The sequence below is a fragment of the Podarcis bocagei genome (genome assembly GCF_964188305.1).
Source record: "Podarcis bocagei genome assembly, chromosome: 7".
NCBI classification, from domain to species: Eukaryota; Metazoa; Chordata; class Lepidosauria; order Squamata; family Lacertidae; genus Podarcis; species Podarcis bocagei.
In genome coordinates, this window is record NC_138132.1 from 68172220 (window position 1) to 68200063 (window position 27844).

The 27844-nt window shown below is 46.5% G+C and overlaps 1 protein-coding gene across 1 annotated transcript; it reads right to left on the minus strand.

Moving 5' to 3' along the window:
• Window positions 1–13499: 13499 nt before the first annotated feature.
• Window positions 13500–14914, minus strand: LOC308591488 (putative CENPB DNA-binding domain-containing protein 1; the record flags this gene model as incomplete). The annotated part of the gene is made up of 2 exons (XM_081202251.1): window positions 14763–14914; window positions 13500–14210 (listed from the first exon to the last, which is right to left on the minus strand). The coding sequence occupies exon 2, from the start codon at window positions 14028–14030 to the stop codon at window positions 13500–13502; it is 531 nt and encodes a 176-aa protein (XP_081058377.1). The 5' UTR covers window positions 14031–14210; window positions 14763–14914.
• Between the last annotated feature and the right edge of the window lie 12930 nt (window positions 14915–27844).

A 27844-nucleotide genomic window follows, 5' to 3' on the forward strand; every position in this document is an offset into this window, starting at 1 on the left:
CCTCTCAATGTATTACAGTGGACGCTCGGGTTGCGAACGTGATCTGTGAGGGAGGCACGTTCGTAATCTGCAGTGCCATGTCTGTGCGAGCGCGAGTCACGGTTCAGTGCTTCTGTGCATGTGCAAAGCGCGATTTAGCACTTATGCACATGCGCGAGAGCCAAAACTCGGAAGTAACCTGTTCTGGTACTTCCAGGTTTGGCATGGTGCACAACCCGAAAACACGCAACTTGAAGTGTCTGTAACCCGAGGTGTACAATGTATTGCTTGAAGATTTGTGTGGGATTCCCAGAGTTCCCTATGAAGAGGGATTGGCAGTTCCACCACTCTGACAACTGTAGCTCTGAGAGGGGAATGAGGGTCTCCTAACAACTCTCAGCACCCTTAACAAACTACACCTCCCAAGATCCTTTGGGGGAAGCCATGATTGGTTGTACTGATATCATAGCGTTTTACATATAGGGTGCCAATATGGGCCAGGTCTCCTGCAACAGGTTGGACCCCTTTCAGAGCAAAGTCTCCACTCATCCATGACAGGGCTCCCTTCTCAAAGGAAGCTGAAGACCTTTTCAAGGCTCAGTCTGGAGGGGTGTGTGTTGAGGATTAAAATCAAAGCACCACATTGTTTAGTCTAGTTTCAGCAAATGCTGAACCCAAGATTATGGGGAAGAATTGCATTTTCTCATAGCTTGGGTAGGTGAGTGGGATGGGAATTTCCACATGGCAGTGGGAGAGCCATGAACAGAAAAGGGAGTGTGCCAAACCCGCTCCTTCCTCCGTCCTCACTAAGCTTCTGGCCTGATTCAGAGCTCCAGTGTTTGACAGCTGTGAGCGACCCATTCGCAAAAGACACCTGAGAGGCTGGGCTGTTTCAAAGGGAAGGTAATCTGGACTACTTGTCAATGCATTCCATTGTCTCCCCAGTGACCTTCTTGCCTGGGAGGACAGGGCCTTGCTGTCCGGACCATATGATATCAGCGATCTGGTTACACTGCACCGGAGAAGCCCAGTCACTGAAACCGGAGGAAAATACCCTCCTGGAGAGACTGCGATGGTCTCGGGGACTTGGCAGAAGCTGCTCTGGATTTCCGTCGCTATAGCAACCGCTTCCACAGGCCAGTGCTTGGCGCTTCTGCTGGGAACTTGGAACGCGATGCAGAGGAGCTTTGTTGATTCTGCTTCCACAAACCACTGGAGTCTTGTGGGAATGCCTGGGGTGTTACCTGTGGCAACTGGGTAGGGGAGGGAAAGATGCCCCAAAGACAGGAAGGGTATTACTGGGGTGGGAGCCAATACTGTCTCACACTGACTGGCAGCAGCTCTCAAGGGTTTCGGATGGCAAGTGTTTCCCATTGCACCCTTGAGATTCCGGGGACTGAACTGGAGACCTTTTACATGTAACACATGTGCTTTATCACTAAGCGATGTTTCTTCCCCGACATTAAATTACGATTCTAGTCCTCATGGTTCAGAACAAAGAGCCAATTTAAATAAAAAGCTGCCTTATGCTGAGCCAGGTCATTGGTCCAGCAGAGATGCTGGAGACAGAATATGAGACCTTCTACATGCAAGGCATGTGCCCTACCATTGAGCACATGTGCTCTACCACTGAGGTGTCAGGGCAAGGGCCATTCTGAGATCCAAGCAGCCTGAGCCCTCCTTCCATCACAACCCTGGCTCCAGCAGATGTCTGCAACCAGCGAGAGAGGCATTCCATTGGCTCTCTATTGGGGAGAGCATTCTGCAGTTCGGTGCCATGAGACTGAAAAGGATTCCATACCCTCCAACATCTCTCTGGTGAAAATTGGGACATGTGTTAGCTGGCTCTCATGAGAGCGTGGCACCACTGCAAGTGTTGGCTCTCTGAGCTCAGTGGCAGCAATCCTGGAGTGGGGGAAATGGGACACTCCGAGAACAAATCAGAAGCTGTGGTGGCTTCTGTAATTCTGGGATGTCCCAGGAAAATTGGGACCCTTGAAGGGTATGGGATTCATCTCTTGCAGTTGCCTGTGCGATTCCACAGGGAATGGACAGAAGACTCTCTGACCTTGATCTTAAGGAAGAAGGGAGTAACAGAGAAGGTGGACCTGTAGTTGGGTGGGAGGGTGGGAGCTGTGGCTCTCTAAAAGCTGTTGAACTCCAACTCCCCTCACCCCTATCCGTTGCTGGATGCTGGGGTGAGGATGATGGGCACCAGAGTCTTACAGCATTTGGAGGGCTGCAGCCTACCCCACCCCTGGAACAGAGGAAAGTGGGCAAAGTTATTTTCCTCAATTCTGTTTCCTCTCCCGAGTTCTCACGGTGCAGAGGGAGATGCTGCCGTTGCCACAGTAACCTGAAAGTGCATTTGAGCTAGAGAACTTAACCCAAGTTATTTCTGTGCTGAGTTTTTTGGGAGATGTACAGAAAACTTTGGCTCTCTTCCTTAGGTCATTAGGCAAGTGGAATCCAAAATCCATTCTGCCCATCTTGCTCGCCCACCCCACCGACTCCTCTATTGCGAGGGAGCACTGTCAGATCTGAATTAATAACACCCCTTCTCCCCCTTTGCGCCTCCCAACCCATTTTGTATTTCTAATGCAGTAAGGCAATAAAAACATGAGAAGAGACCTGCTGGATCGGACAAAGGTTGCTTGGAGCCTGATCATCTTCCCCACAGGGACCAAACAGATGCCTTGTGAAGCCCATAAGCTGGACACAAGGACAAATGTCCCTCACCCCGTTGCTTGCCCCTAGCAACGAGTGTTCCTTTCCAATCTCCCTCAAAAAATAACTCCTCTTAACGGTGAACTCAAGTGCTCAGTGGCAACAGGATTGTAGCCAAAACAGGGCCACTGAGAACAAGATTTAGCACGTTTTTGGGTGGAGGAATTCTGTTCCAGAGGGCAGAACCTGAACCAATGGATTCAAATTGCAAGGAAGGAGATAGCTCAGTCAGTAAGAGCACGAGACTCTTGATCTCCGGGTTCAGGTCCCACGCTGGGTGAAAGATTCCTGCATTGCAAGGGGTTGCAATAGATGACCCTCCTGGTCCCTCCCAACTCTGCAATTCTATGATTCTTTGATTAGGGAGAACTTTCTAATGTAAGAGCTGTTCAATAGTGGAACAGTGGAACAGACTCCACCAGAAGGTGGTGGACTCTCCTTCACTGAAAGTTTTTAAACAGAGGTTGGATGGCCATCTGTCAGAGATTCTTTAGCTTTGATCCCTATATTACAAGGGGGTTGGACTTGATAATCCTTGCGGTCCCAACTCTATAATTCTATGGTTCTGTGATTTGCTCTATAGCTCCAACCAACTTAGTCACCACATTGTGGTGCACTGAATGAATTTCTTCATAGGCAGCTATATATCTCCCCTGAACAGGCAGGTTTCATCCCAGCAGGTACACTGGTGACTCCATCAGGTTCAAGTGGCTTGGGTAGTTGAGGAAGTCAAGATTACAGGCAGTGGCGGAGCAAGCCGATCAGGCGCCTGGGGTGGCACACATGCCCTGCACAGAGGGGCAGGGCCAGCTGGGGCAGGACGCTCCGCGGGGCCTCTGAGGAGTCTGCTTGCCTCCTTGCACTCAGCCTCCTTGCACTACAGCAGAAGGGATGGCAGCGGGCAGACCATTTGGGGCAACACGGAGCCTGCAGGCACCCAAGCCACTGCATCACTCCCAGGAGAGATGTGTGGCTTGGGCATGCTGCAGGCGCCGCTGTGAGTGCCGCCTGGCATTTTGTTACCCCCCCTCAGTGGTGACACCCGGTGCGGACCGCCCCACCGCCCCCTTCCAGTGTGGTGTAGTGGTTAAGAGCGGTAGTCTCATAATCTGGGTAACCGGGTTCGTGTCTCCGCTCCTCCACATGCAGCTGCTGGGTGACCTTGGACCAGTCACACTTCCTTGAAGTCTCTCAGCCCCACTCACCTCACAGAGTGTTTGTTGTGGGGGAGGAAGGGAAAGGAGAATGTTAGCCGCTTTGAGACTCCTGAAGGGGAGTGAAAGGCGGGATATCAAATCCAAACTCTTCTTCTTCTTCTTCTTCCACCTCCCCTGGTTACAGGTAACTTACCAGCACTCCTCTCTCTTGATGCTTCAAAGCGTTTCATTGCATAGAATTGGGTTTTATTAACAAGGTGGCAGTGATTATCTTCTGTGGGCTCCCCCCCCAGCATACATATAGGCAGGGACACCAAGCATGACACCCCCCTTGCCTCTCCTGTTTGCATTTGTTGTTGAGGTTTTGGCCAATAAGTTCAGATCAAATTGTGCTAGGTAGTGTTGAAGGGTTTCCCGTATTGTAATGTGGCCCTCGGACTGAAAAGGTCGTGTCCCCCCAGAATGAAAGGGTTGAATTAGATGGCCTCAGGCGTACCCCCTCAGTGCAGTAGTTCTCATTCTGGTGCTGCTGAAGCCATTTCTCCTGTTCCTCCCTCTCTCCAGATCGCTGAGATTGGCTCCAGCACAGAAACATTGGCATGCCTGCTACCCAGCGCCCAAGAGATGCCACTGAAAAATCCAGCAGCTTGAAATAACCCACATGGGGGGGGGGGAGAGGTCAGTGTGCTCTGTTGTAAGAGGGCGGAAGCCTCAGCTCTTCTGGGGGCCTTGCACATGTTCCCTCTAAGAATTGAGGCAAAATAAAGCGAAATGTTCCGCCTGGAACAAAGATAAACAGGTTAATTATTCACAACTCCCCTTTCCAAGCTGTCTTCTCCCACAAATGTAGCACAATCTTGAAATATATAAATATTCATCATCATCATCTTTTTTTTCTTTTTTCTTTTGCTCAAGTAGGGCTTGCTAAACTAGGTCAGCTTTTTACTGTGAAATGGTTTATTTATGATACATGGAAGGAGAGGGAGAGCAGCTTTGTTTGGAAAGAATTTTTCTAAAGGAAAGCAAACCACATTGTCTCCGTGTGTAGAATAGCATGGAGATTCTTAGGATTGCCCACTTGTATTTGACTGGCAGGTCAAATGCAACTTAGATTGCTTGTTCTTACCCAATTGCCATTGAACATTCAATCTTGGGGGGGGGGAATAGTGCAGAGCTACAAACTGGTTTTCACATCTATTTCATGGTTGCCCAGACAGCACTTTTTCGGGTTGGGAACCAAAGTTTCGTTTTGTTTTTCGTTATTATTTCATTTCATAATGTATATAAAAACAGAGAAAATAATTCCACCAACTGACAAATAATTAGAGATGGAAAGCAAAATTATAAAATAGGCATGCAGAATGAGTTAAAATAATAGCATCTAAGTAAAGACGATCAGCTTTACCAGATCAACAAATACAGTTCCAGGCTTGCTTCATGTACATTCTCACACTTCACAACAACCTTGTAAGGTCGATTAGTGTTGTTTTATGCCTGTGTTGGAAAGAGAAAGCAGAGGGTGAGAATGTAAGATGATCTGATGGATCAGATCAGTGATGGCTTCCCCATCATCGCAAGACTCCTCTAGTCCACGATTCAGCTTCCTAAAGCCCTAAAAACTGGACACTTTCTGAAAGCCCTTCTTGCTGTTTATCCCTAAGCTCACCCAGTGAGCTTCAGTGGCTGAGTGGGGATTTGAATCCTGATCTCCCAGGTCTTATGCAGCCCCATCCTCCCAAAAATCTCTATTGCCCTCCAGATGTTTTGCACTACAATTCCCATGGAAATTGTAGTGCAAAACACCTGGAAGGCACCAGGTTGGAGAAGGCTGCTCTACACTGACAGAATCTAAGACAGGTATCTTTCCCAACCTCACCAGAAGATGCTAGGAATATAGAACCTAGGACACTCTGACTGCAAAGAGCCTACTCTAACACTGAGCTATGGCCCTTCATATCCCACATTTAAGAAATTAGGTAGAAGTTGGGACATAAGCAAGCTCCTCCTCCCTGTTTGCACATAGGACAGGAAAGGGAAATTAATTTTTTGCCCCGGCCAGTAAAATGGCTTGACCTGGCCCTGTCTGCATTTCCTCCATTATTCTTTAGCATCCTTAACTCCCAGAATAGAACAGTGAAAAACTTTCCAGTTCCAGAAGCATTAGATGTAAGTCATGGGAATGTTACGCAAGGTTTGATGGTGCCTTGTAAACAGTCATTAAAGTGATTGAAAAGCCTGGGCGGATGTCTATGGAAAGTTAAAAAAAGATAACAGATGAATTCTAATAATGATGACAATAATTGCAGTGTGGAAGACCTTCCATAAATTCTAGAAGCATTGCAATAGGGGAATGGCATACCGCAGAACGATTGCGCGTTAAAAAGACCATCAAAGACATATGGAGGAATTAGGGGTGGCGAAGCGGTGACCTTTCAGATGTTGTTGGACTGTAGCTCACGCCAGCCCAAATAACATGGCCAAAAGTCCAGAAGCATATGGAGGGTTACAGATTAGTCACTCTTTCCTCAAAGACTTGCGAAAAGGCTGTGCTGCACATAAATAATACAGGCTGCATGCAATAAAGTTGCCCCATTTGTGCACAGAGTTCTGTTTGTGCTATGGGATTTCCTCTCCCTCTCCTCTCCCTGTTTGTGCCCCCCCCCCACAGATCTGCTCTGGAGGGCTGGCAGAAAAGCCCAGAACGGACTTAGGGGCATACAGGAGGAAGGGAAGTCCTGTTGCACCAGTGGAAGTCTATCACTGGGCATGCTGCACTCGCTGCAGTTTCTGAATCAACTGCAAGGAAAGCCCCACATAGAGTGACTTGCAGTAATCCAGCCTTGAAGTTACCAATGCCCCCTTTTTTAAAAAAAGAAGCTCATAATCAGGGGGTTTGGAGGCTATGACTGGCCTTCATCTTTCCATGTCTATCCTTTCACAACCAGGTTCCCCCACCCCCACCCCAAATTCTAAATGATTGGTCTGATAGCGATTAGTTCTGGGCCCTTCACCAATGCAGTCCTCCAAAGAAGATAAGGCAGTTGTCAAAAAGAGGAAGAAACAGCTTCTATTTATGCATAAATATCTTGATCAACGATGAGAGCAGCAGCAGAAATATGTGACTGTTAAGAGGATTTTGGGGAGAAACATTCTGGAACACGCCACATTGCACCAACAAAGTGGCTATCCCTGGGCAGAAAAAGACCCTGTGGAGAAGGAAAGACCTCCAGAAGGCATTGAAAATTGGGGAGAAGAACAGGGATAGTTAGAGCAGGCAGGGTTCTCCTTGTTATGAAGGCTGTCTTCCTGGAGACAGGCAGAGAAAACTGGCAGGGATCATAGAAATGAACTGAAAATTTCTCAAAGGGTGCTATACACAATGGCATTGTGTGGAGGGACTTGGGGGTAGTTGCCCCGGGTGCAAAATTGTTAATGGGTGCAAAATGTCAACACCCGGTGCTGCCAGAATACAGCCACACTTCTTTTGCTGGACTTTGTTGAAAACGGCTTCTCCATGCAAACCAGGAAGCGGCCTCTCCAGACAATGGAACAACTCTTCTTTTCTTGTCTCTGCGGCTGGGCGATGCAGACACCATTAGGCAGCTGAATGCGCGTGCATACCCCATCCGTTGCCCTAGCTCCCACCCACCTCCTCCGTGCGGCCCCGGGTGTTGGCAACCAACAGTACGCCACTGGTTATACACAGAAAAGAAAGGGTCATAACTTAGTAGGGAAGCACCTGTTTTGCATGCCGAAGGTCTCCTGCTCAACCCCTGGCATCTCCAAGATGGACCAGTCAGTGCAGACCACACTAAAAGGATCATTGGTCTGACTCAATGTATGGCAGCTTCCAATGGTTCCTTTCAGAGACAGTAATACCTCTGAATGCCAGCTGCTGGGAATTGAAGGAGGAGCGAGGGTTTCCCACAGGCGTTTGGTTGGCCACTGTGAGAAGAGGATGCTGGGATAGATGAGCCATTGTCCTGATCCAGCAGGGCTCTCTTTTTGTTCTTAGGTACTCCAGGAGGCTTGACAGAAGTGGCAAATCCTGCTGGCTTGGACATTTCCCCTTCTGGTCCCTGCATTCAGTGAACACATTTATGAAGAGTGTGAAACATTCCTCCTAATAACTTGGGAGTTCTCCAAAGGAATCAGCCTTATTTACACTCCTGTGGTCACACACGTTCCCTCGGTATCCATTTTCCTCAAATCTCGCTCTGTGTGCAGCTGGGCGGCATTAATTTCCACTTTGTTTCAAATGTCGGCTGAATGACTCTCTCCATAATGACACCAATTCATTTTCTTTCCCTCAAGTGGCTCTGTAGGAAATTGTTTGTAGTTGATGTCAAGCGGCTGTGGGGTTTCCCGTGTGTTGAAAATCCAGGTCATTTCAGGAAATCTCCCAGACCTACTCATCAGGTTTCCTTTTCAAGTTGGGCACACAGGCATTAATAAGTTTTGCATTTTATGCTGAAAGTGTAAAGACAAATTGGATGCGTGCGTTCGTGCCCTGGGAGGAGCATGTCACGTTTACTTTCTTTTCTCCATTTCCTTTCCAAACAATTTAATATTACAGCTGAGCTGAAAGTTCATACGAATGACTTGCGGCTCAGTGTTTGATGGGTTGGAAGTGGGGTTGGGGAGAGCCATGGGGGCTGATCTATTAGGGCAAATGGGCCACTCTCCCACCTTACCAGTCCCAAAGGAGCTCGTAGCCACCACTACAAATGGGACCTGAATGCCCAACATTTCCTGCTATCATCAGTGAAGGCTATTCCCACTTTCTCTCTGAAATGTAGGTGGGTTCCCACGACGCAAGACACAGTGATAACAGCAAGAACCTTTATTGAACTAACAGAACTGGATAACAGGGGCAAAGCAACTGCTTATAAACATTTCTGAAGGCCTGGGCCACTCCCACTCCCAACGTGATTGGCTGTCTAAACTTCCAAGTTGTGAATCATGACTTAGAGTTCAAGGGCCAATGGCTGAGGCCCAAATCCTGAAATGTTCTGTGACTGGATATCATGTATCGAATCAGAACATAGGAGCTTAGAATCCTTAGTCCAGACTCAAGCTCATGCAAACACAGACCACTGAATACATAACACTCTCCATGCCCAAACCATTTCCCAACAAGTTGCATAGGGATGAAAGTATCCTTATCAGAAGGATTAGACAAATTCATGGAGGATAAAGCTATGTTCTACCTCCACCATTAGAGGCAACAAGATTCTGAACACCAGTTGCTGGAAATCAAAAGTGGAGAGAATGCTGTTACACTCAGGTCCTGCTTCCCATAGGCATCAGTTTGGCCACTGTGAGGACAGTGATGCTGGACTAGATGGGGTCTTTGCCTGATCCAGCAGCCCACACTCTTCTCACATTCCTAAGGCCTGAAGAAGGCTTATCTCCCCACCACACATCTTGAGCCTGAGATACCTGAAGGCTTGCCTGTCATATTTTCCACTTGCCCACTCTTTTTGAACTGTAGAGAGCCATCCCCGAGTCTCCCCTACCATTGGAGTTGCTGTGGGTGACTACCAAGGAGAAGACCTTTTTGGTGATGGCCCCGTCACTGAATGCTCTTCTTGCAATGGATGCATTATCAATATCCAGCACATAGCCTTTCTAACAGAAACAACAATGGTCCAGGAAACTAGCTCCTTGAGAGCTGACTCAGGAAGGTGGCCTGCCTCGGGAACTGGTATTCTGTGCAGGCTCCCAGAGCTCATAAAAAACAAAGTTCGTTCTACCATTATCTTAGCTCATAGTGAGTTTCTTCACAAAGAGCAGAAGACAGAAGCTTTTCTGGTGCTCAGGGCTGGGCAATGACTTGGAGAGAGTCAAGACCCAAGGGCAACCAATATCTGAAGACAAATTACAGGTGAAACTCAAAAAATTAGAATATTGTGGAAAAGTTCATTTATTTCAGTAATTCAACTTAAAAGGTGAAACTAATATATGAGATAGACTCATGACATGCAAAGCGAGATATGTCAAGTCTTTATTTGTTACAATTGTGATGTTTATGGTGTACAGCTGATGAAAACTCTAAATTAACAATCTCAGAAAATTAGAATATTAAATGAAATCACCAAAACAAGGACTGCAAATAGAGCAATATTGGACCTCTGAGAAGTAGAAGCATGCACATATACTCATGTGGTTTGGGCCCCTTTTGCATCAATTACTGCCTCAATGCGGCGTGGCATGGATGCTATCAGCTTGTGGCACTGCTGAGGTGTTATGGAAGACCAGGAAGCTTCAATAGCAGCCTTCAGCTCTTCTACATTGCTCGGTCTCATGTCTCTCATCTTTCTCTTGGCAATGCCCCATAGATTCTCTATGGGGTTCAGGTCAGGTGGGTTTGCTGGCCAATCAAGCACAGTAATCCCATGGGCATTGAACCAGGTTTTGATACTTTTGGCAGTGTAGGCAGGTGACAAAGTCCTGCTGGAAAATGAAATCAGCATCCCCATAAAGCTTGTCTGCGAAAGGAAGCATAAAGTGCTCCAAAATCTCCCGGTAGATGCCTGCGTTGACCCTGGACTTAATGAAGCACAGTGGACCAACACCAGCTGATGACATGGCTCCCCAAATCTCTTTTCTGATGAGAGCAGCTTTTGCATCTCACTAGGAAATGAAGGACCCAGAGTCTGGAGGAAGAATGGGGAGGCACACAATGCCAGATGCTTGAAGTCCAATGTGACGTTTCCACAGTCAGTGTTGATTTGGGGAGCCATGTCATCAGCTGGTACAGTGGTACCTCGGGTTAAGAACTTAATTCATTCTGGAGGTGTGTTCTTAACCTGAAACTGTTCATAACCTGAAGCACCACTTTAGCTAATGGGGCCTCCTGCTGCCGCTGAGCTGCCGCCACGCGATTTCTGTTCTCACCCTGAAGCAAAGTTCTTAACCCGAGGTAATATTTCTGGGTTAGCGGAGTCTGTAACCTGAAGTGTATGTAACTTGAAGTGTATGTAACCCGAGGTACCACTGTATCTCCTTTCCTGTGGTATATTCTTTTAACCCACTGCCCAAGTTATCAGCTTTTTAACTTCTAGTGATCTGTTTTAGTTGTGAGGTTGTTGTTGAAGTTTATTTTAGGGTGCTGCATGTGCTTTTAACATTTTATTATAAGCTGCCCTGGTAAGGGTGTTGTAGGAAAGGGGGTATGCATGCAAATGACAGGTGACCAACAATCCATGCGCAATAATAAACCGAGATGTTTGGTTTGGGTTTTGCTTGTTTTTTTCAATAGTATTCCTCCATCACTACCATTACGTGCTCTGCAGCATTTGGCTTTCCAACAGGGTGGATTTAACTCAAGCAATAATAACTTGCCCTGTTGTCATGACAACTGTGAAAGTTAGGCTCCTGATCAGAGAGCGGCAGTGTGCATGTCTGTGTGTGAAAGTTTGCCATGTTGCTAATTGTAGATCTGGTGAATATGTTTGGAGGTGTCACAGGATAATAAGTCAGGAATGTTACCAGTGCTGGATTTATGTACAAGCTAAACAAGCTATAGCTTAGGGCCCCACTCTCTTGGGGCCCCCCAAAAAAAATTAAAGGAAAAAAACTGGATGTACATTCCCAAAATATAAGATAAAAAAACAAAAAACCTACATACAGCAACAGTTTTGTGTAGGCTCTGGTGAGTTCCATAAATTACCATATAGTATATATTCAACACAAAAAACAGTGACAATTTGTTGTCGACAAAGGACAGCTGGACATATAAAGGGCCCCATTACCTTCAGTAGCTTAGGGCCTCATCAGACCTAAATCCAGCCCTGAATGTTACTGATGATGATGATCAAGCTAATTGGAATGGGCAGAATGTTGATTGCATTCCATTTGTACAATGCTTTACTAATAAATGTGTGCAGCAGACACCACACAGAAGAAACGTACAGTGAAATGAACAATTGCATCAAATTGCTTTGTGGTTTCTTAGTGTTTTCATGTTGGTGGTGAGGAATATATATATATATATGCTATCTATCGATCTATCTATCTATGCACTCTATCTATCATCTATCTATCTATCTATTATATATATATATATATATATATATATATATATATATATATATATACACATATATATATATATACATACATACACACACAGTGGTGCCTCGCAAGACGAAATTAATTCGTTTCGCGAGTTTTTTCATCTAGCGAATTTTTCGTCTTGCGAAGCACGGTTTCCCATAGGAATGCATTGAAAATCAATTAATGCGTTCCTATGGTCAAAAAAAGTCCAAACAAAGCCAAATTGGGTACAACAAGAGTTTATTAACTGCTCTTTAAAGTCACACATACTTTAAAGAGCATTTCAAAAATTGAAGGAACAATAAATTAAGTTTCTAAACATGACAGAAAAACATTTAAAAATCAACAAAGTGTACAGTACATACATTTTCTAAGACTCTGGGGACCACTCGAAGAAGGTTCCTCTTCCACTCTTTGCTTCTTGCTGAGGAACCTGTCCATGGTCTGCTGCTTCATCCACCTTTTCAGCAGCTCCCTGAGAGGCAACATGACCGTCATATCAAAAGTGTTCGCTTGGTCATGTGCCACGTGCTTGTTCGGGTGGTGCCACTCTGCAAAAGCCTGCACCTCCTTCCACTTCTGGCAAATGTCCCTCAGTTCTTTGGAGGTCAGCCGTTCCTCAGTTGCTTCCTCCTCTTCCAGCCAGGCCTGCTCCTGCGCAACCTCTGCCTGCAGTTCAACCAGCTCCTGGGTGGTCAGCTCGTGGTCGTGCTCCTCCACCAGCTCGCTGATGTCCTCCTCTGTGACCTCCAGGCCCATGGTCCTCCCCAAGGCAACAATGTCCTGCACCACTGTTGACTCTGGTGCATCAGAGTCACTTGGTGCCACACAGTCCGGCCACAGGCTGCGCCAAGCGCAATTCAAATTTCTCTGGCTAATCCCGTTCCAGGCCATGGTGATCATCTTCAAGCAGGTGACGATGTCGAAGTGGTCCTTCCAGAATTCCCGCAGGGTGATGGTGGTGCAATCAGTCACCTCGAAACATCGCCTGAAAAGCTCCTTGGTGTAGAGTTTTTTGAAATTGGCGATGACCTGCTGATCCATCGGCTGGAGCAGTGGCGTGGTGTTAGGCGGCAGGAACATGATGTTGATGAAGCTGAACTCCTCCAACAGTGGTGAAGCTGAACTCCTCCAACAAGTCCACCTCAAGGCCTTTAGGATGAGCAGGAGCATTGTCCATCAGAAGCAAAGCCTTCAGCGGCAGGTCGTTGTCCATCAGAAGCAAAGCCTTCAGCAGCAGGTACTGTTTGACAGCAGGGCCAAAAGCAAGATTGACCCAGTCCACAAACAGCACACGTGTGACCCAAGCCTTGCTGTTGGATCGCCACATGACACTCAGCCGCTCCTTGTCGACCTTGTGTTTCTTGAAGGCCCGCGGGTTCTCCGAGTGGTACACCAGCAGGGGCTTGATCTTCAGGTCGCTGCTTGCGTTGGCACAGAAGAGCAGGGTCAGACGGTCCTTCATGGGCTTGTGGCCAGGCAACTTGGCCTCCTCCTGTGTGATGAAAGTCCTCTTCCAAAACAGCCCGGTCTCGTCGCAGTTGAAGACCTGCTGTGGAACGTAGCCCTCCATCTTCACAACCTCCTGGAACTCCGCTGCAAAGTCTTCAGCCGCAGGAACATTAGAACTGGCAGCCTCTCCATGCCGGCCACGCTGTGGATTCCAGATCTTGCCTTGAACCGGTCAAACCAGCCTCTGCTTGCCTTGAAGACTTCTGGCTCGCCTGAGGTTCCTGGCTGTTCCCGGATGAGGTCTGTGTGCAAGGCCTTGGCCTTCTCACAAATGACGGCCTCAGTCACTGTGTCCCCTGCACGCTGCTTCTCTTCTATCCAGATGAGGAGCAACTTCTCGACCTCCTCCAGAACAGCTGGGCGGTTCTTCACGATCCTGGTGACTCCCTTGGCTGCATCAGTCGCAAGAATCTTCTCCCTCATCTTCAGGATGGTCCCGATGGTCGATGGGTTCCTGCCGTACTCCCTGGCGAGGTCCATCACACGCATTCCACCGTCGTGCTTCCAGATGATCTCCTTCTTCATTTCCAGCGTCACCTTCTCCTTCTTCTTCTCGCCGGCCTCCGCAGCAGCAGCAGTCTTCTTGGGTCCCATGGCAGCACAGCTCTTACCTTCGTAAACTCAGAAAGAAAGAAAAATCAGCAATTCAAACCCAGAACCAAGTCCTTGAATTCCAAACACCCAACCCAAAATCCAAAAACCCCCCAAAAAGTTTTAAAAGTTTAACTTACGAAATGGCTGCAAATCACCAAAGTCTTCAAAATCCTCAAATGGCTGCAAAAGAAGTTTTGGAAAAGCTTTAAAAATCACCAAAGTCTTCAAAAACCTCAACTGTTCCCCCAGCCACCCACCCAGCACACAGAAATTGCAAATCCCTCCCCAATGGTTCCCCCAGCCCCTCCCCAACTGTTGCAAACCCAGTGGCGTAGCGTGGGGGGTGCAGGGGGGGCCGACCGCACCGGGCGCAACATCTGGGGGTTAGGGTTAGGGGGCGCAAATACATGGGTTAGGGGGCGCAAATCCACGGGTTAGGGGGCGCAAATTACTTGCCTTGCCCCGGGTGCTGACAACCCACGCTACGCCACTGTGCAAACCCCTCCCCAACTGTTCCCCCAGCCACCCAGCACACAGAAATTCAAAACCCAGAATTTTTTTCAAAAAACAACAACATGGCCCAATGGTCACAGAAAATCATAAAAATGCAGAAGAAAACCACACAAGCTCCCAGATTCTTGCAAACCTCTCCCCAACACCAAGTCCTTGAATTCTAAACACCCCAACCCAAAATCCAAAACCCCCCAAAAAAGTTTTAAAAGTTTAACTTACCAAACAGCTGCAAAAGAAGTTTTGGAAAAGCTTCAAAAATTCAGCAAACTCTTTAAAAAGCTCAAAAAGGCCACCACACCGCGTGCAATGTGTTGCTCCTTGAAGTCAAGTCGCAACTGCACCTCTTCAAGCAATGCACCCTGGGTATTAACGGTTTTACGGAAAAGTAAACAAACTTGCAAGACGTTTTCGAAGCAACTCGAAAACGAAAAACTCTTTCGTCTTGCGAGTTTTTCGTCTTGCGAGGCGTTCGTCTTGCGGGGCACCACTGTATATATATATATGCTAAGATGCAGGTTTGGGGCAAGTACTCTTTGGTGAGAGAACCTCTGCAGAGACTCAAAATCACAAAATATGCAGCAAAATAAAAAATGAGAATGTAGGTTTTTAGTCCTTTAAAATATGCCCTTGTTAGTTCCACTGGGCCCATCACCTCCTGGCAAATAGAAGGGGAAGAAATGGAGGCAGTGAGAGATTTTACCTTCTTGGGCTCCATGATCAGTGCAGATGGTGACAGCAGTCACGAAATTAAAAGACGCCTGATCCTTGGGAGAAAGGCGATGGCAAACCTAGACAACATCTTAAAAAGCAGAGACATCACCTTGCCAACAAAGGTCCGTATAGTAAAAGCCATGGTTTTCCCAGTAGTGATGTATGGAAGTGAGAGCTGGACCATAAAGAAGGCTGATCGCCGAAGAATTGATGCTTTTGAATTATGGTGCTGGAGGAGACTCTTGAGAGTCCCATGGACTGCAAGAAGATCAAACCTCTCCATTCTGAAGGAAATCAGCCCTGAGCGCTCACTGGAAGGACAGATCGTGAAGCTGAGGCTCCAATACTTTGGCCACCTCATGAGAAGAGAAGACTCCCTGGAAAAGACCCTGATGTTGGGAAAGATGGAGGGCACAAGGAGAAGGGGACGACAGAGAATGAGATGGTTGGATGGTGTTCTTGAAGCTACCAGCATGAGTTTGATCAAACTGCGGGAGGCAGTGGATGACAGAAGTGCCTGGCGTGCTCTGGTCCATGGGGTCACGAAGAGTCGGACACGACTAAACGACTAAACAACAACAAAGTTCCAAAATAGTCTCCTCTTCTCCCAGTGTAGGAAAAGTTCACATGTTTGACAAGTTAAAAATGGTTTACTTACAAAGTTAAAAACCATTTACTTACAAACTCTCCCAAAGTCAGATTCATGTGCTTCTCAATACAGCAGTAAAAAAACAAACCACAGGCAGTGAAACTTTGCCTAGTTACCGTGGTGAAAGTTCCTAAATTATTAGTATAGGAACAGAAGAGAGGCTTGTTAGAGCCATGCGGTCTGAGCCTGGAGCAACCAGCTTGGAGCAACCAGGTCAGACCTCTATGCATGCTGAGGTTCTCAGGTAGACAAAGGTGAACAAAGGGTGAACAAAGGCTTTGACAACCCTTCCTCCAAGGTGAGGAGGAGTGACCTAGTTAAAGCTGGTAGGGCAGCTTACTCTGGACTTAGCTACATTAGTCAAAAAACAGCGTTTTGAATGCATTATAAACATGCAACACCAGTTGGTGCTGTAGAGCACAAAACTTTTCTATGCGATTTTACATAGCATTTTTTCCTTTTGTTATAACAATTTAACTTATTACTTATTTATCGCATTTCCCCCCTGTGTAGATCCACCCTCTATGGCATTACCTTCTTTATGCATTAATTAGACTTAAGCATGTTGGTTATGTTATCCCACATTTATCACAGCTCCACTGCAGGCCTTCCTACACACAGCACAGAGATCTAAAGTGGGTGGTTGAGTTAATGCACTTGGAGGTCTTCTGGCAGTCCACCCACACACTGTACCATTGGTCTTCCTGATTGTTGTCAGCCCAAGATCCCAAACTTCTTCCAGCTGCCCTCTGGCTCACCAACCACCACCCCCTCCATCACCTACCACTGCCAACAACAAGCCAAATGTCAGAGGTTATGACATACACATGATCCCCTCCACCTTTGCAAACAAAATGCGTCCTCACAAGTCAATGACACATTCCAGCCAGCCAAAAGCACTCTGGGGGGGGGGTGGCTTTTGGAAGAGCATGTGATTGGCCTGGGAAGCATCCTGAGGACCAAGCAGAGAGGACAGTGTGGTGTAGTGGTTAAGAGCGATAGACTCGTAATCTGGTGAACCGGGTTCGGGTCTCCGCTCCTCCACATGCAGCTGCTGGGTGACCTTGGGCTAGACACACTTCTCTGAAGTCTCTCAGCCCCACTCACCTCACAGAGTGTTTGTTGTGGGGGAGGAAGGGAAAGGAGAATGTTAGCTGCTTTGAGACTCCTTTGGGGAGTGATAAAGCAGGATATCAAATCCAAACTCCTCCTCCTCCCCCTCCTCCTCCTCTTCTTCTCCACATCTAGTATGATAGAGAAGTTATGGGGAACTGAAAACCTGGGACACATTTTAGTGATATGTGGGTTGGGCTATGAATGAAAAATAACCTTTTTCTCGGCTGAAAAAGTGGGGTAAAAATGCTTTTGATAAATAACCAAAACTGAACCGGACTAGGATGATCATTAGCCTGAGAAGCAGTTAGGCTTCTGAAAGCCCGACTGTTTTACAGAGTGGCAACGGTTTAGCTTTTTTATCTTTCCCCCAACCTGCCCCAATTAGAGGATGATTCTCACCATGCTCTCGCTGAAGCCCGGAATCCAAGCATTTTGCAGGTCACCCACGGATACTGGTTATGTAATGGGGGTGGATGGGAGGGGGGGTGACTCTGCCTCCCACGCTGCTGAGATAATAAAGGCAAAAATAAAGACAACCTAGTAAAAAGCTGTGGCTGCACCAGGTGAGCACAGATAGATTTTAAAATCCAAGGCAGGTAGGGGATGTGGGAGGTTTAGAGTGAATTCAGTTCCTCATCTCTTCCAATCTTAGGTTCATTCCTTCCCTTAGGATGGGGGTAGAATTTTGATTTAGTTTGCATGTTAATTTGAATTTGGTTAAATCACACTTCTGCAATTCTATTTGGAGGTTTGGATAACCTGGGCTTGTTTCCATTGCAGACCTAATATATTAGGACATCTCCATTCTTCCATGTCCCAGAGTGTGCTTTCAAATCTTTGTGTTCATTTGCATCCTGCATCCCATGCTACTGATATACCCCTGCCTAGGAATAAAACACTGCAAGAAAGCAATCTTGATGCGATTCTGTGGGAAGTTACATCAATGCCCCTGTTTAGTGTGGTGTCTCTACAAGGCCAGCTGCACATCGGTAAAGCTCCACCCATGGTCCTACCTGCATTCACATCAAGACAGCTTTTAGGACTCACCTGTTCACCATCTTCCTTGCTTTACTGAGCTGTTCCTTGCTATATAAATCAGTCATTCTAAATTTGAACCTTTATCACTTAACCTCTGCACATTTTGTGCAAGCCCACCTCCTCTTTTAGTGATGGGTTTCTTCTTATCTGTCAATGCTTAGGTGGCTGCTTTTACCTAAAGGAGCGTCTCCACCTCCATCTTTCTGCCTGGACACAGAGGTCCAGCGCCGAGGGCCTTCTGGTGGTTTCCTCACTGCAAGAAGTAAGGTTACAGGGAACCAGGCAGAGGGCCTTCTCGGTAGTGACGCCCGCCCTGTGGAACACCCTCCCACCAGATGTCAAGGAAATAAACAACTATCTGACTTTTAGAAGACATCTGAAGGCAGCCCTGTTTAGGGAAGTTTTTAATGTTTGATGCTGTATTGTGTTTTTAATATTTGGTTGGAAGCCACCCAGAGTGGCTCGGGAAACCCAGTCAGATGAGTGGGGTATAAATAATAAAAGGATTATTATTACAGACCCTCCAAGTGTCCCTATTTTCCAGGGACAGTCCTGGATTTACAGAAGCTGTCCCAGTTTCTGATGTGGTCCAATAATGTCCCACTTTCCCTTAGGATGTCCCTATTTTCATCAGAGAAATGCTGGAGGGTATGGTAGAATGTCTCCATTTTCATCGGAGAAATGTTGGAGGGTATGGATTTTTTTACTGCAGTGGCACCGCAGGAGCACGATTTCTGTTCTCATCCTGAAGCAAAGTTCTTAACCTGAAGCACTATTTCTGGGTTAGCGGAGTCTGTAACCTGAAGCATATGTAACCTGAAGCGTATGTAACCTGAGGTACCACTGTATTCTGTTGGGAGCTGTTGGGGATGTGCGGGGTATAGATGATATTATTATTATTATTATTATTATTATTATTATTATTATTATTATTATTATTAACCTGTCACTGAGACTAAGATTCTCTCAGGCCAGTGAGCTATTTCATGCACCCAAGAATGCAAACATTTATATTAATCTCTTTTAACCTCCTTTTCCCCCTTCAGGAATTGCTCTGTCCACTTTGTGTTGCTGTGCTGTGCCTTCTCCATTTTGCTCCCATTCCTCTGCTCCTCACCCCACCATCATGGGTGGCCTGCAGCCAGCTTGGTGCTGCCCCCGTCTCTATGGGAACCATCACAGAATATGCTCCCACCATAGATCTAAGCACCCACGTTCACGTTCACCTCCTGCATTTCATTGACCCACATTTCCAGCAGCGGCAAGTTCATCCTTCTCCACCCTCACCACCTGCAGAATTCAGCAGGGCTGGCCTGTGCTAATTCCAAACAGCAAATTGTTATGTCAGAGCTTCCTTCGTGTTCATTCCCCGGAGCATGTTTGTAAATGAGCTAAGACCCGTAAAGCAGAAACAATTGATCCAAAGCGAGCGAGGCGCAATGTAGACCTGTCAGAATCAATAGGACTAAGAAATCACTTGTTTAAATGGGGATTATTATGAGGGATATACCAACCGATGAAACAAACCTTTATTGATTAACCAGCTACCTTTCAACCAACTAATGGAGTAATTCAGTGCTTTTCAGATAGCAGTTCTAGACAGGGATGAGCGGATTCTCCACATTGTCTTTGTTTAGCAATGCAGAACTTTGCTCTCCGGCTCCTTAATTCTGGTTCAACGAAAGGAACGGAGGAAGAATTTGTTTGGTCCACTTTCAGCAGCAGACTAACCCAATTTGACACTCCCAGATTTGCCTGTGGATCGGCGTGCAAACCACCTGCTGGATTGCACACTTCTCCAGATTCCGCAAATCGGTTTCGGTCCCAAATGCAGTGCACGTAAATCAGAAAAGATGTGTGCTTTAAATGCTGAGCTGATCCCTGCAAGGAGTTTTCTACCATCTGCTAGATTCACTGTTATCAAAATAATAAAGATTCTGCAACGCAAGGGGGTTGGGGAACCTGTGAACTTCCAGATATTGCTGATCTGCACTTCCATCTTCCCTGACCATTAGCAGGGCTGTCTGGGACTGGTGGGAATTGGGAGCCCCATAACATCTGGAGGGTGTGTGGATATCTCACCATCAACATCCCATACTTGGCCCCCCTACAATTGTCACTGCAGGGGCATCTGAAGGCACATCTTGCCCTGAGATGAGTGAAGAAGATGCATTAACAACCTTTTCTAAACAAACCAGTTGTCTTCTGCATTTTATTCCAACTCCCCCCCCCCAAAGGGATGCTTATTGTTGCAATACAGTAGTACCTCGGGTTACATACGCGTCAGGTTACATACGCTTCAGGTTACAGACTCCGCTAACCCAGAAATATTGCCTCGGGTTAAGAACTTTGCTTCAGGATAAGAACAGAAATCATGCTCCAGTGGCGCGGGGGCAGCAGGAGGCCCCCATTAGCTAAAGTGGTGCTTCAGGTTAAGAACAGTTTCAGGTTAAGAACAGACCTCCAGAATGAATTAAGTTCTTAACCCGAGGTACCACTGTAATCGTACGTAAACAGCTTTGTGAGGCCCCCTTGAAAAGCAGTATACTGTAAATAAATAATAAAAATACTTCAAGTTTCTCCTTTTTCCAGGTTTAAGTTCCGTTTTCCACATTTCCACATAAGTTTGTGTGGGGTTTTTTTTTAAAAAAAAGTTTTCATGTTGTCATTTTGTTGCAAATGTCTCCTAATCTACCAGTTTTTTGCAAAGCAATTTCTCCTAATCAAATCTCGATCGTTACGGCCAATGACCAGCACTAAAGAAGCAAAATAAGGGGCATATAGAATAGCAACATACAAATGTGTGCAGTGAGGTTTATATGAAAATAAAAGTAGCGTAAAGTAAAATAAAATGGGCACCAACAATTTAAAAGTTATAATTATGCCAGGAACTCCAAAGAGGAAAATTACAAAATATTTGGGGTTAGCTCCCAGCGGGTTTTGCTTGCTGCAGCACAGAAATTGGCCGCACTGAGAGCAATAGATGTGTTTTGATCTGAGAGTCGTTTCCTAATGTTTGTTTGCTGTTTATGGTTTTGTTCTCCAGTAGTTTTTGTTTTGTTTTTTGCATCCATACACACACACACAAACACACACACGGTCATGTGCACACATACATCCCACTACAATCCACTGTCCGACCCACTCACCATCTGCAGCTTTCCTAACGCACAGGCAATTTCTCACTCTCCCGCCCCCTGCTTTTTGCTACAGCCTCTCCTAGGTGCTGACAAGCCCCACCTCTGCCAATCTTCAGTTGACAAAGCATCCGAGCATCTAAACAACAACACTAATGAGCTGATATAGATCACTGCTGTTTCATCTTCTCATGCCTAGAAGCAGGAGGAGGAGAAGGGCTGGGGGTGGCACTGAGGCTCATAATCTCCCAATGGGCTCTAACACAGATTTGAAAATTTGAGCTTTTGTCTCTCTCCCTCTCTTTTGAGCTCTCTTTCATATAGCTCTCTCCCTGTGGAATGGGACACCCTGGGTTGCTTGGATGTTGAACTCCTGGAGTTGGTTTGCGGTGGGTTATATCCTGGCCCTTGCTGCTGGACAAAGAAATTGAACTCCCTGCTTTGTTTCCGCCAGAGGTTTCGATGCATGAATTAGAGGGGTACACAGGCAAGGCTCAGGTGTTGAGTTGTAGCAGATTCAAAAGATCCATAAGATGCTAAGCAGAAGCTAAAAGGATGATCCAACAAGCGACTCTCCCCACCTCCCTTTTGGAGAGTGGCATGGGCACAGCTCTTACTGCGGTCAGTGTCCAGAGTCACAGGATGGAGCAAGTGAGCAAGCACTCCTTCCAGTGGGCTGAGTCTATGACGTTTGTTCATGGCAGTGTCAGCACCAGCTCACCATCCAATTTACTCTCAGTCACCTCCCCTGGAGGAGGAGGCTTCTCACTAACAGATGGTGGTGCCTCATTGGCAGGAAGAGGTGGTGGGGTTGTCCAATGTCACTCATCTGCCATCCCTGTTAGTCCATCACCTGCATCCAGCTGTGCATTCCTTAGACCACGGGCCTGCTCCTCTGGGTCAGGTACTTCTTAGGGTCCTGATTCCACCTCCTACCTCCCACTAGTACCTTCTGCAGGGTCACCTAGCTCCAAATCTCTGAGCTCTTCCCAGTCCTCCTCAAGACCCAACCATCCCCTCTATGCCATCTCCACAGGACTCGTGACAGATTGTAAGTATTGCGAGAGTTGCTGTTGCACTTGGGTCCTGCTTGTGGTCTTCCCATTGGGGCAGCTGGTTGTCCACTGTGAGAAGAGGATGATGGACTAGATGTAGCAACCAGGCTCCTCATACATCCTTAGGTTAGAGTGTGCCAGCAGAACTGAGCCACTATTTTCTCCAACTAAATGATTCACTATAAATTACTACTACTAATAATAATGAAGGAGATTCAATGTTGTCCTCTCTGTTACAGCTCAGTGGTGGGGCACCTGCTTTGGTCCCCAAGTTCAGTCTTTGGGTTCAGACATTCAGTAGGGATGCTCTTGTCAAGGCGCAAATTCTCTTTTCCCCCCCATCAAATATTTATTAACTTTTCCAAATTTTATACAAAAAAGACAAAAAACAAAAATAAAAACACACAATTCAAAATACAAAAATACAAAAATTAAAAAACACATATAATTTCATTCACCCATTTTCTTAAACTTATTTCTCGGACCTCCTCATACCTCCCCTTTTTGTATTCCAATTTCAATTATTCATTCAGCAAATCCTCATCCTCAATTTTCACTTAATTTTACACCTTACTTCTTCTTTTTTCCCCAATTATCTTAATCATTTCAGCTAATAACCACTTAACTTCAGTCCAGCATCAATCTAACATTCACCAATTTTGTAATATTTCCCAAGATAGTCCTTAAATTACTTCCAGTCTTCTTCCACCGTCTCTCCTCTCTGGTTTCTGATTCTGCCAGTCATTTCTGCCAGTCCCATGTAGTCTATCACCTTCATCTGCCATTCTTCCAGGGTCAAGGCGCGAATTCTCACTAATACAATCACTGCCTGAGCCCCTTGCCCATTCCTGCATCACTGATGGCTCTACACCACCGGCTAGACTAATCTTCTTTGCCAAAACTTATCCTCCACTGAGATGAAAGCCAAGAAGGTGTTTGTTCTTGGGTTCCACTAGTCCTACCATCTGTTACTGGTGGTTCAAAATATACCTTGGCAGCTGTTGGGTGTGGCAAGGCAGGCTGTGCATGATGCCTTCGTGTTCATGCACATGAAGTGACACAAGATGCATCCTCCCTTGGGCTGGAGAAAGAATTTGTCTGGAGGCAGCAATGCTTTTGAATACCAGTTGGTGGAAGCCACAGGAGGGGAGAGTTTCCCTTGTGCTCTGGTCCTCCTTGAGGGTTTCCTATGGGCATCTGTTTGGCCACTGTGAGAACAGGATGCTGGACTACATGGGCCATTGGCTTGATCCAGCTGCAGGGCTCTTCCAATGTGGTGTAGTGGTTAAGAGCGGTGGACTCGTAATCTGGTGAACCGGGTTCGCGTCTCCGCTCCTCCACATGCAGCTGCTGGGTGACCTTGGGCCAGTCACACTTCTTTGAAGTCTCTCAGCCCCACTCACCTCACAGAGTGTTTGTTGTGGGGGAGGAAGGGAAAGGAGAATGTCAGCCGCTTTGAGACTCCTGAAGGGGAGTGAAAGGCGGGATATCAAATCCAAACTCTTCTTCTTCTTCTTCTTATGTTGGCTTTTCACAGAGGTCTGGCCTGATGCTCCTGAACCCGTTTGCTGACTAACTAACGCCTGATCAGATCACACACTCACCTGGGTTACACAATGCTGTTTCAGTGCATGAAAAATGTGCAAAAAAAAGGCGCCCTTATACACCTATTTATATGAAAGCCTTATTATACGGGGGAAAGTATTGAAAAGCACTGAGAAATGTGAATTTTACATAAAAGTGTGTATTTTGCTTAAAAAGTTTGTACACGGGGGTGCCAGCTCAAATAAAATGTTTGGGGGCGGCAGGTAAACCCCACCTTACATAATTGATCACAGGATGTGACACACACGCACCGTTTGGATGGCAATGTCCACGAAATTTTTGGTGGGGGCAACTCCCTCAAATATTTTACAAGGGGCCAAAGAGATCTTGACCTCTAGAAGTCGGCTTCTATGTTCGTACATAATGTGTACACTTTAAATGCAGGGTTTTTGGGGGGTTTGTTTGCGCATTCCTTCAAAACAAAAATCTGCACACAGAATGGGATGGAACAGAAGCTATGATTCTTTGACAGAGAAACTGAAGTGGGATGGAATCAGGGCTCTGCTTGGTTCATCCCTAATTTACCTCACACAGCTTATATGTAAGGGCTCGGGGGCCAAATGTGGCCCTCAAGGTCTATCTACTTGGCCCTTTGGAATGTCCTTAGGCCTTTTCCCTTACTGCCCCTGCTCTGTGCCCCCTTGAAACCTTAGAAAGGTAAGAGTCACATTCTTTTTTTTTTTTATAAAATTTTTATTGGTTTTACAACATTTTTAAGAAAAACAAACAAACACAAAAAGTAACAGACATACATGAATAGTTTCAAACATATTTTCATAAACCTCTTTTCTTGGACTTCCCCATACCCCCCCCTCTCTGCATCCCAATGTCCATAATTCAACTAGCAACTCCCAGTTGTTACTTTCTAATCTCTGTCATCTTAGTCCTCTTTTATAGTCTAGCCTTGTATCCCTGTACCCTTTTACTTCTGGAAACCAGAACATTTTAGCATTCATTAAGTTTATAGTAGTCCTTAAGATAACTTTTAAATTTTCTCCATTCTTCTTCCACCGTCTCTTTTCGTTGATCACGGATTCTGCCTGTCATCTCGGCCAGTGTCATATAGTCCATCACTTTCATCTGCCATTCTTCCAAAGTAGGTAAATCTTGTGTCTTCCAATACTTTGCGATAAGTATTCTTGCTGCTGTTTTGGCATACATGAAGAAAGTTCTATCTTTCTTTGTCACCAATTGGCCGACAATGCCCAAGAGGAAGGCCTCTGGTTTTTTAGAAAAGGTACATTTAAGTACCTTTTTCATTTCATTATAGATCATTTCCCAGAAGGCCTTTATCTTCGGGCATGTCCACCAAAGGTGATAGAAGGTACCTTCAGTCTCTTTACACTTCCAACATTTATTGTCGGGCAAATGATAGATTTTTGCCAGTTTGACTGGGGTCATGTACCACCTGTAAACCATTTTCATAATGTTTTCCTTTAAGGCATTACATGCCGTAAATTTAATACCGGTGTTCCATAACCATTCCCAGTCAGCTGACATAATGGGTAAGAGTCACATTCATGGCTCTGCCTCTGGCCTCACGCACTGCTGGCGCGTGGCCCCCGGAAGGTTCTCCATGAGGGAATGTGGGGATGAAAATGTTTCCTCACCCTTATTCCACAGAGCCTCACTGAAGAACTGTAGCTTCGTGGTAGGCCATGGCTGTTGAATGCCGAAGGGGCCCAGGTTCAATGCCTGGCACCTCCACATTCCCTGCCTGAACCTCTAGAGAGCCGCTGACAGTCAGTGTAGGCAATATTAAGCTGAACTGGGAATCATAAGTCGGGGCTGTGTGGCTCAGCTCAGGCTCCAGTTGTGAGCTTCCCATTGAGGCACCTCGTTGGCCATTGTGATGTTAGGATGCTGTCTGGATCTACAAGGATTTTTCTGATGTTTTCCCTCATATGCCCGAACTCTTACAAAACTGCAATTTGAGACTTGAGGGACCTGCCTAGGCTTCCCTTCAAGGTTCTGAAACCATTTGAACCCTAGTCTCCAAAGAACTGTATTGACAAAATAAATCTAACCACCTCCCCCAATCCTCGGATTTTGCTTCAAACAAAAGGTATGTCACGCGGAGAAAGGGAACAAGAGGAAAACAGACGCCAAGGTGTTTGAAGCGAGGTGTTTTGTTGTTTAATTGGTCCCTGTGGGAAAGTGTTTTCCGATCTCCTCACTGTTCCCTCAGGGACTAGGCCAGAGCACCTTCCCAAAGAGGCACAGTGTGTTTCTGTAGACCCATTTCATACAAAATGGCTGCTGAGTGGCGTCTGCTTGAAACCAGTGGCGTAGCGTGGGTTGTCAGCACCCAGGGCAAGGCAAGTAATTTGTGCCCCTGCTCTCCGCACCGCACCGCACGCCTGGCACCCCCCCCCTCCACAGTGGGCAGTGACCCGGCGGCTCAGATAGGATTCGCACTGCAGTGAGAGAGAGTGAGTGAGCCAGGTAGGGGCAGAGAGCTGCGAGTGCGAGCGTGCCCCCCCCCAGATGTTGCGCCCGGTGTGGCCGGGGCCCCCTGCACCCCCCACGCTACGCCACTGCTTGAAACTGAACCCCAGCTAGCGATCTATAAGGGCTGTTGTACTTGGACCAGTGGAAGTTTCTGAGGCATCTTCAAGGGCAGCCCTGTGGACAGCTGATTCCAACAATCTAGTCTGAAAGCTACCACAGCATGGAATACTGTGGCCAAGTCATCTCTGCTCCCATGGGACTGTAGCTAGCAAACCAGCCACATCAGGAAGTAGGCATTCCTAGCCAGCGAGATGACCTGGGTCTCAAGAGACAATATTGAATCCATGAGAAACCCCAAGCTACAAATCTGCTCCTTCCAGAGGAGTGTGACAACATCCAGAACAGGCTGTCTTTCCGCTGGACTCAAAAACTTGGAACACATAACACCTCTGCCTTTTCAGGAGATCATAGTTATTAAACTGTTTTTAAAATGTCTTTAGAACGTTTGATCATTGCAGTTTCTACCACCCTGGCCTCCTTCTGGAAGAAGGGAGGGGTGTTGAACTGAATAAATAATACTAATACTACTATTAATAATAATAGGGCTGTATCTGATTTAAGTTCTACTCCGAGAAGATCCATTGAAATTAATGAGCCTAAGTTAGTCACGATAACATTTTGGCGGATCCACTCTGAGCATGACTAACTTCAGATGCAAAATAGAAGCATGGTTAATTCTTAGGGCCCTGCAGAGAAAGAGGGGGCACTTAATTTGCAACTCCAGAATGAAGCAGAGAAATTCAGATGCAGGGGATTTCAGAAGTCCCTGCTCAGATACCAATGTATGACTCAGCACAACATCCCAGCATCCCAGTGTGGAATGCCTTGGGATTTGTGTGTTTGCTGAGCTCCCCTGCCAAGCCCCACACATAGTGGCTGCTTTCCGGCCTCCCCACTTCTTCAGAGTTCAGCCCCCCCCCCTCCAGGAAGCTGAGTCCCTTTGATTTAGGGATGGACAACACAGCTTTGATTATCCTAATTCTCTTCATCTTTACAGCATGGCAATGTGTTTTTTCCCAAGGCAGGAGAGAGAGAAAGGAGAAGCCTGCAGTGTGATAATTGCAATTGCAGGCACAGCTCGCCAAAACCCATGGGAGAAAGCCTTTGTAGGAAATGGCGAGCATTAAACACTCCACTGGAAATAATGAGAATTGCAGATAGCAGAGGAAAAGTGGGGTGGGTGCTAACGGCTCGTGAAAAGGAGATGGGTGCAATGGTTATCAAACAGCCGGATAGCTCAGTTGGACAGCAAGAGATTCTTAATCTCAGGGTTGTAGGTGCAAGCCCCAAATTGGGCAGAACATTCCTGCATTGCAGGGGTTGGACTAAATGACCCCTCCTGGCACCTTCCAACTTGACAATTAGATGAGCTGCGGGGGTCATGAAATGCATCCTTTCCCTCTGCAGTGCCCTGTCTGGCTTTCTGATTTGTTTGTGCCAAATCTTAGCACAATGCTGAGTTTTCTACTTCTGGGACTG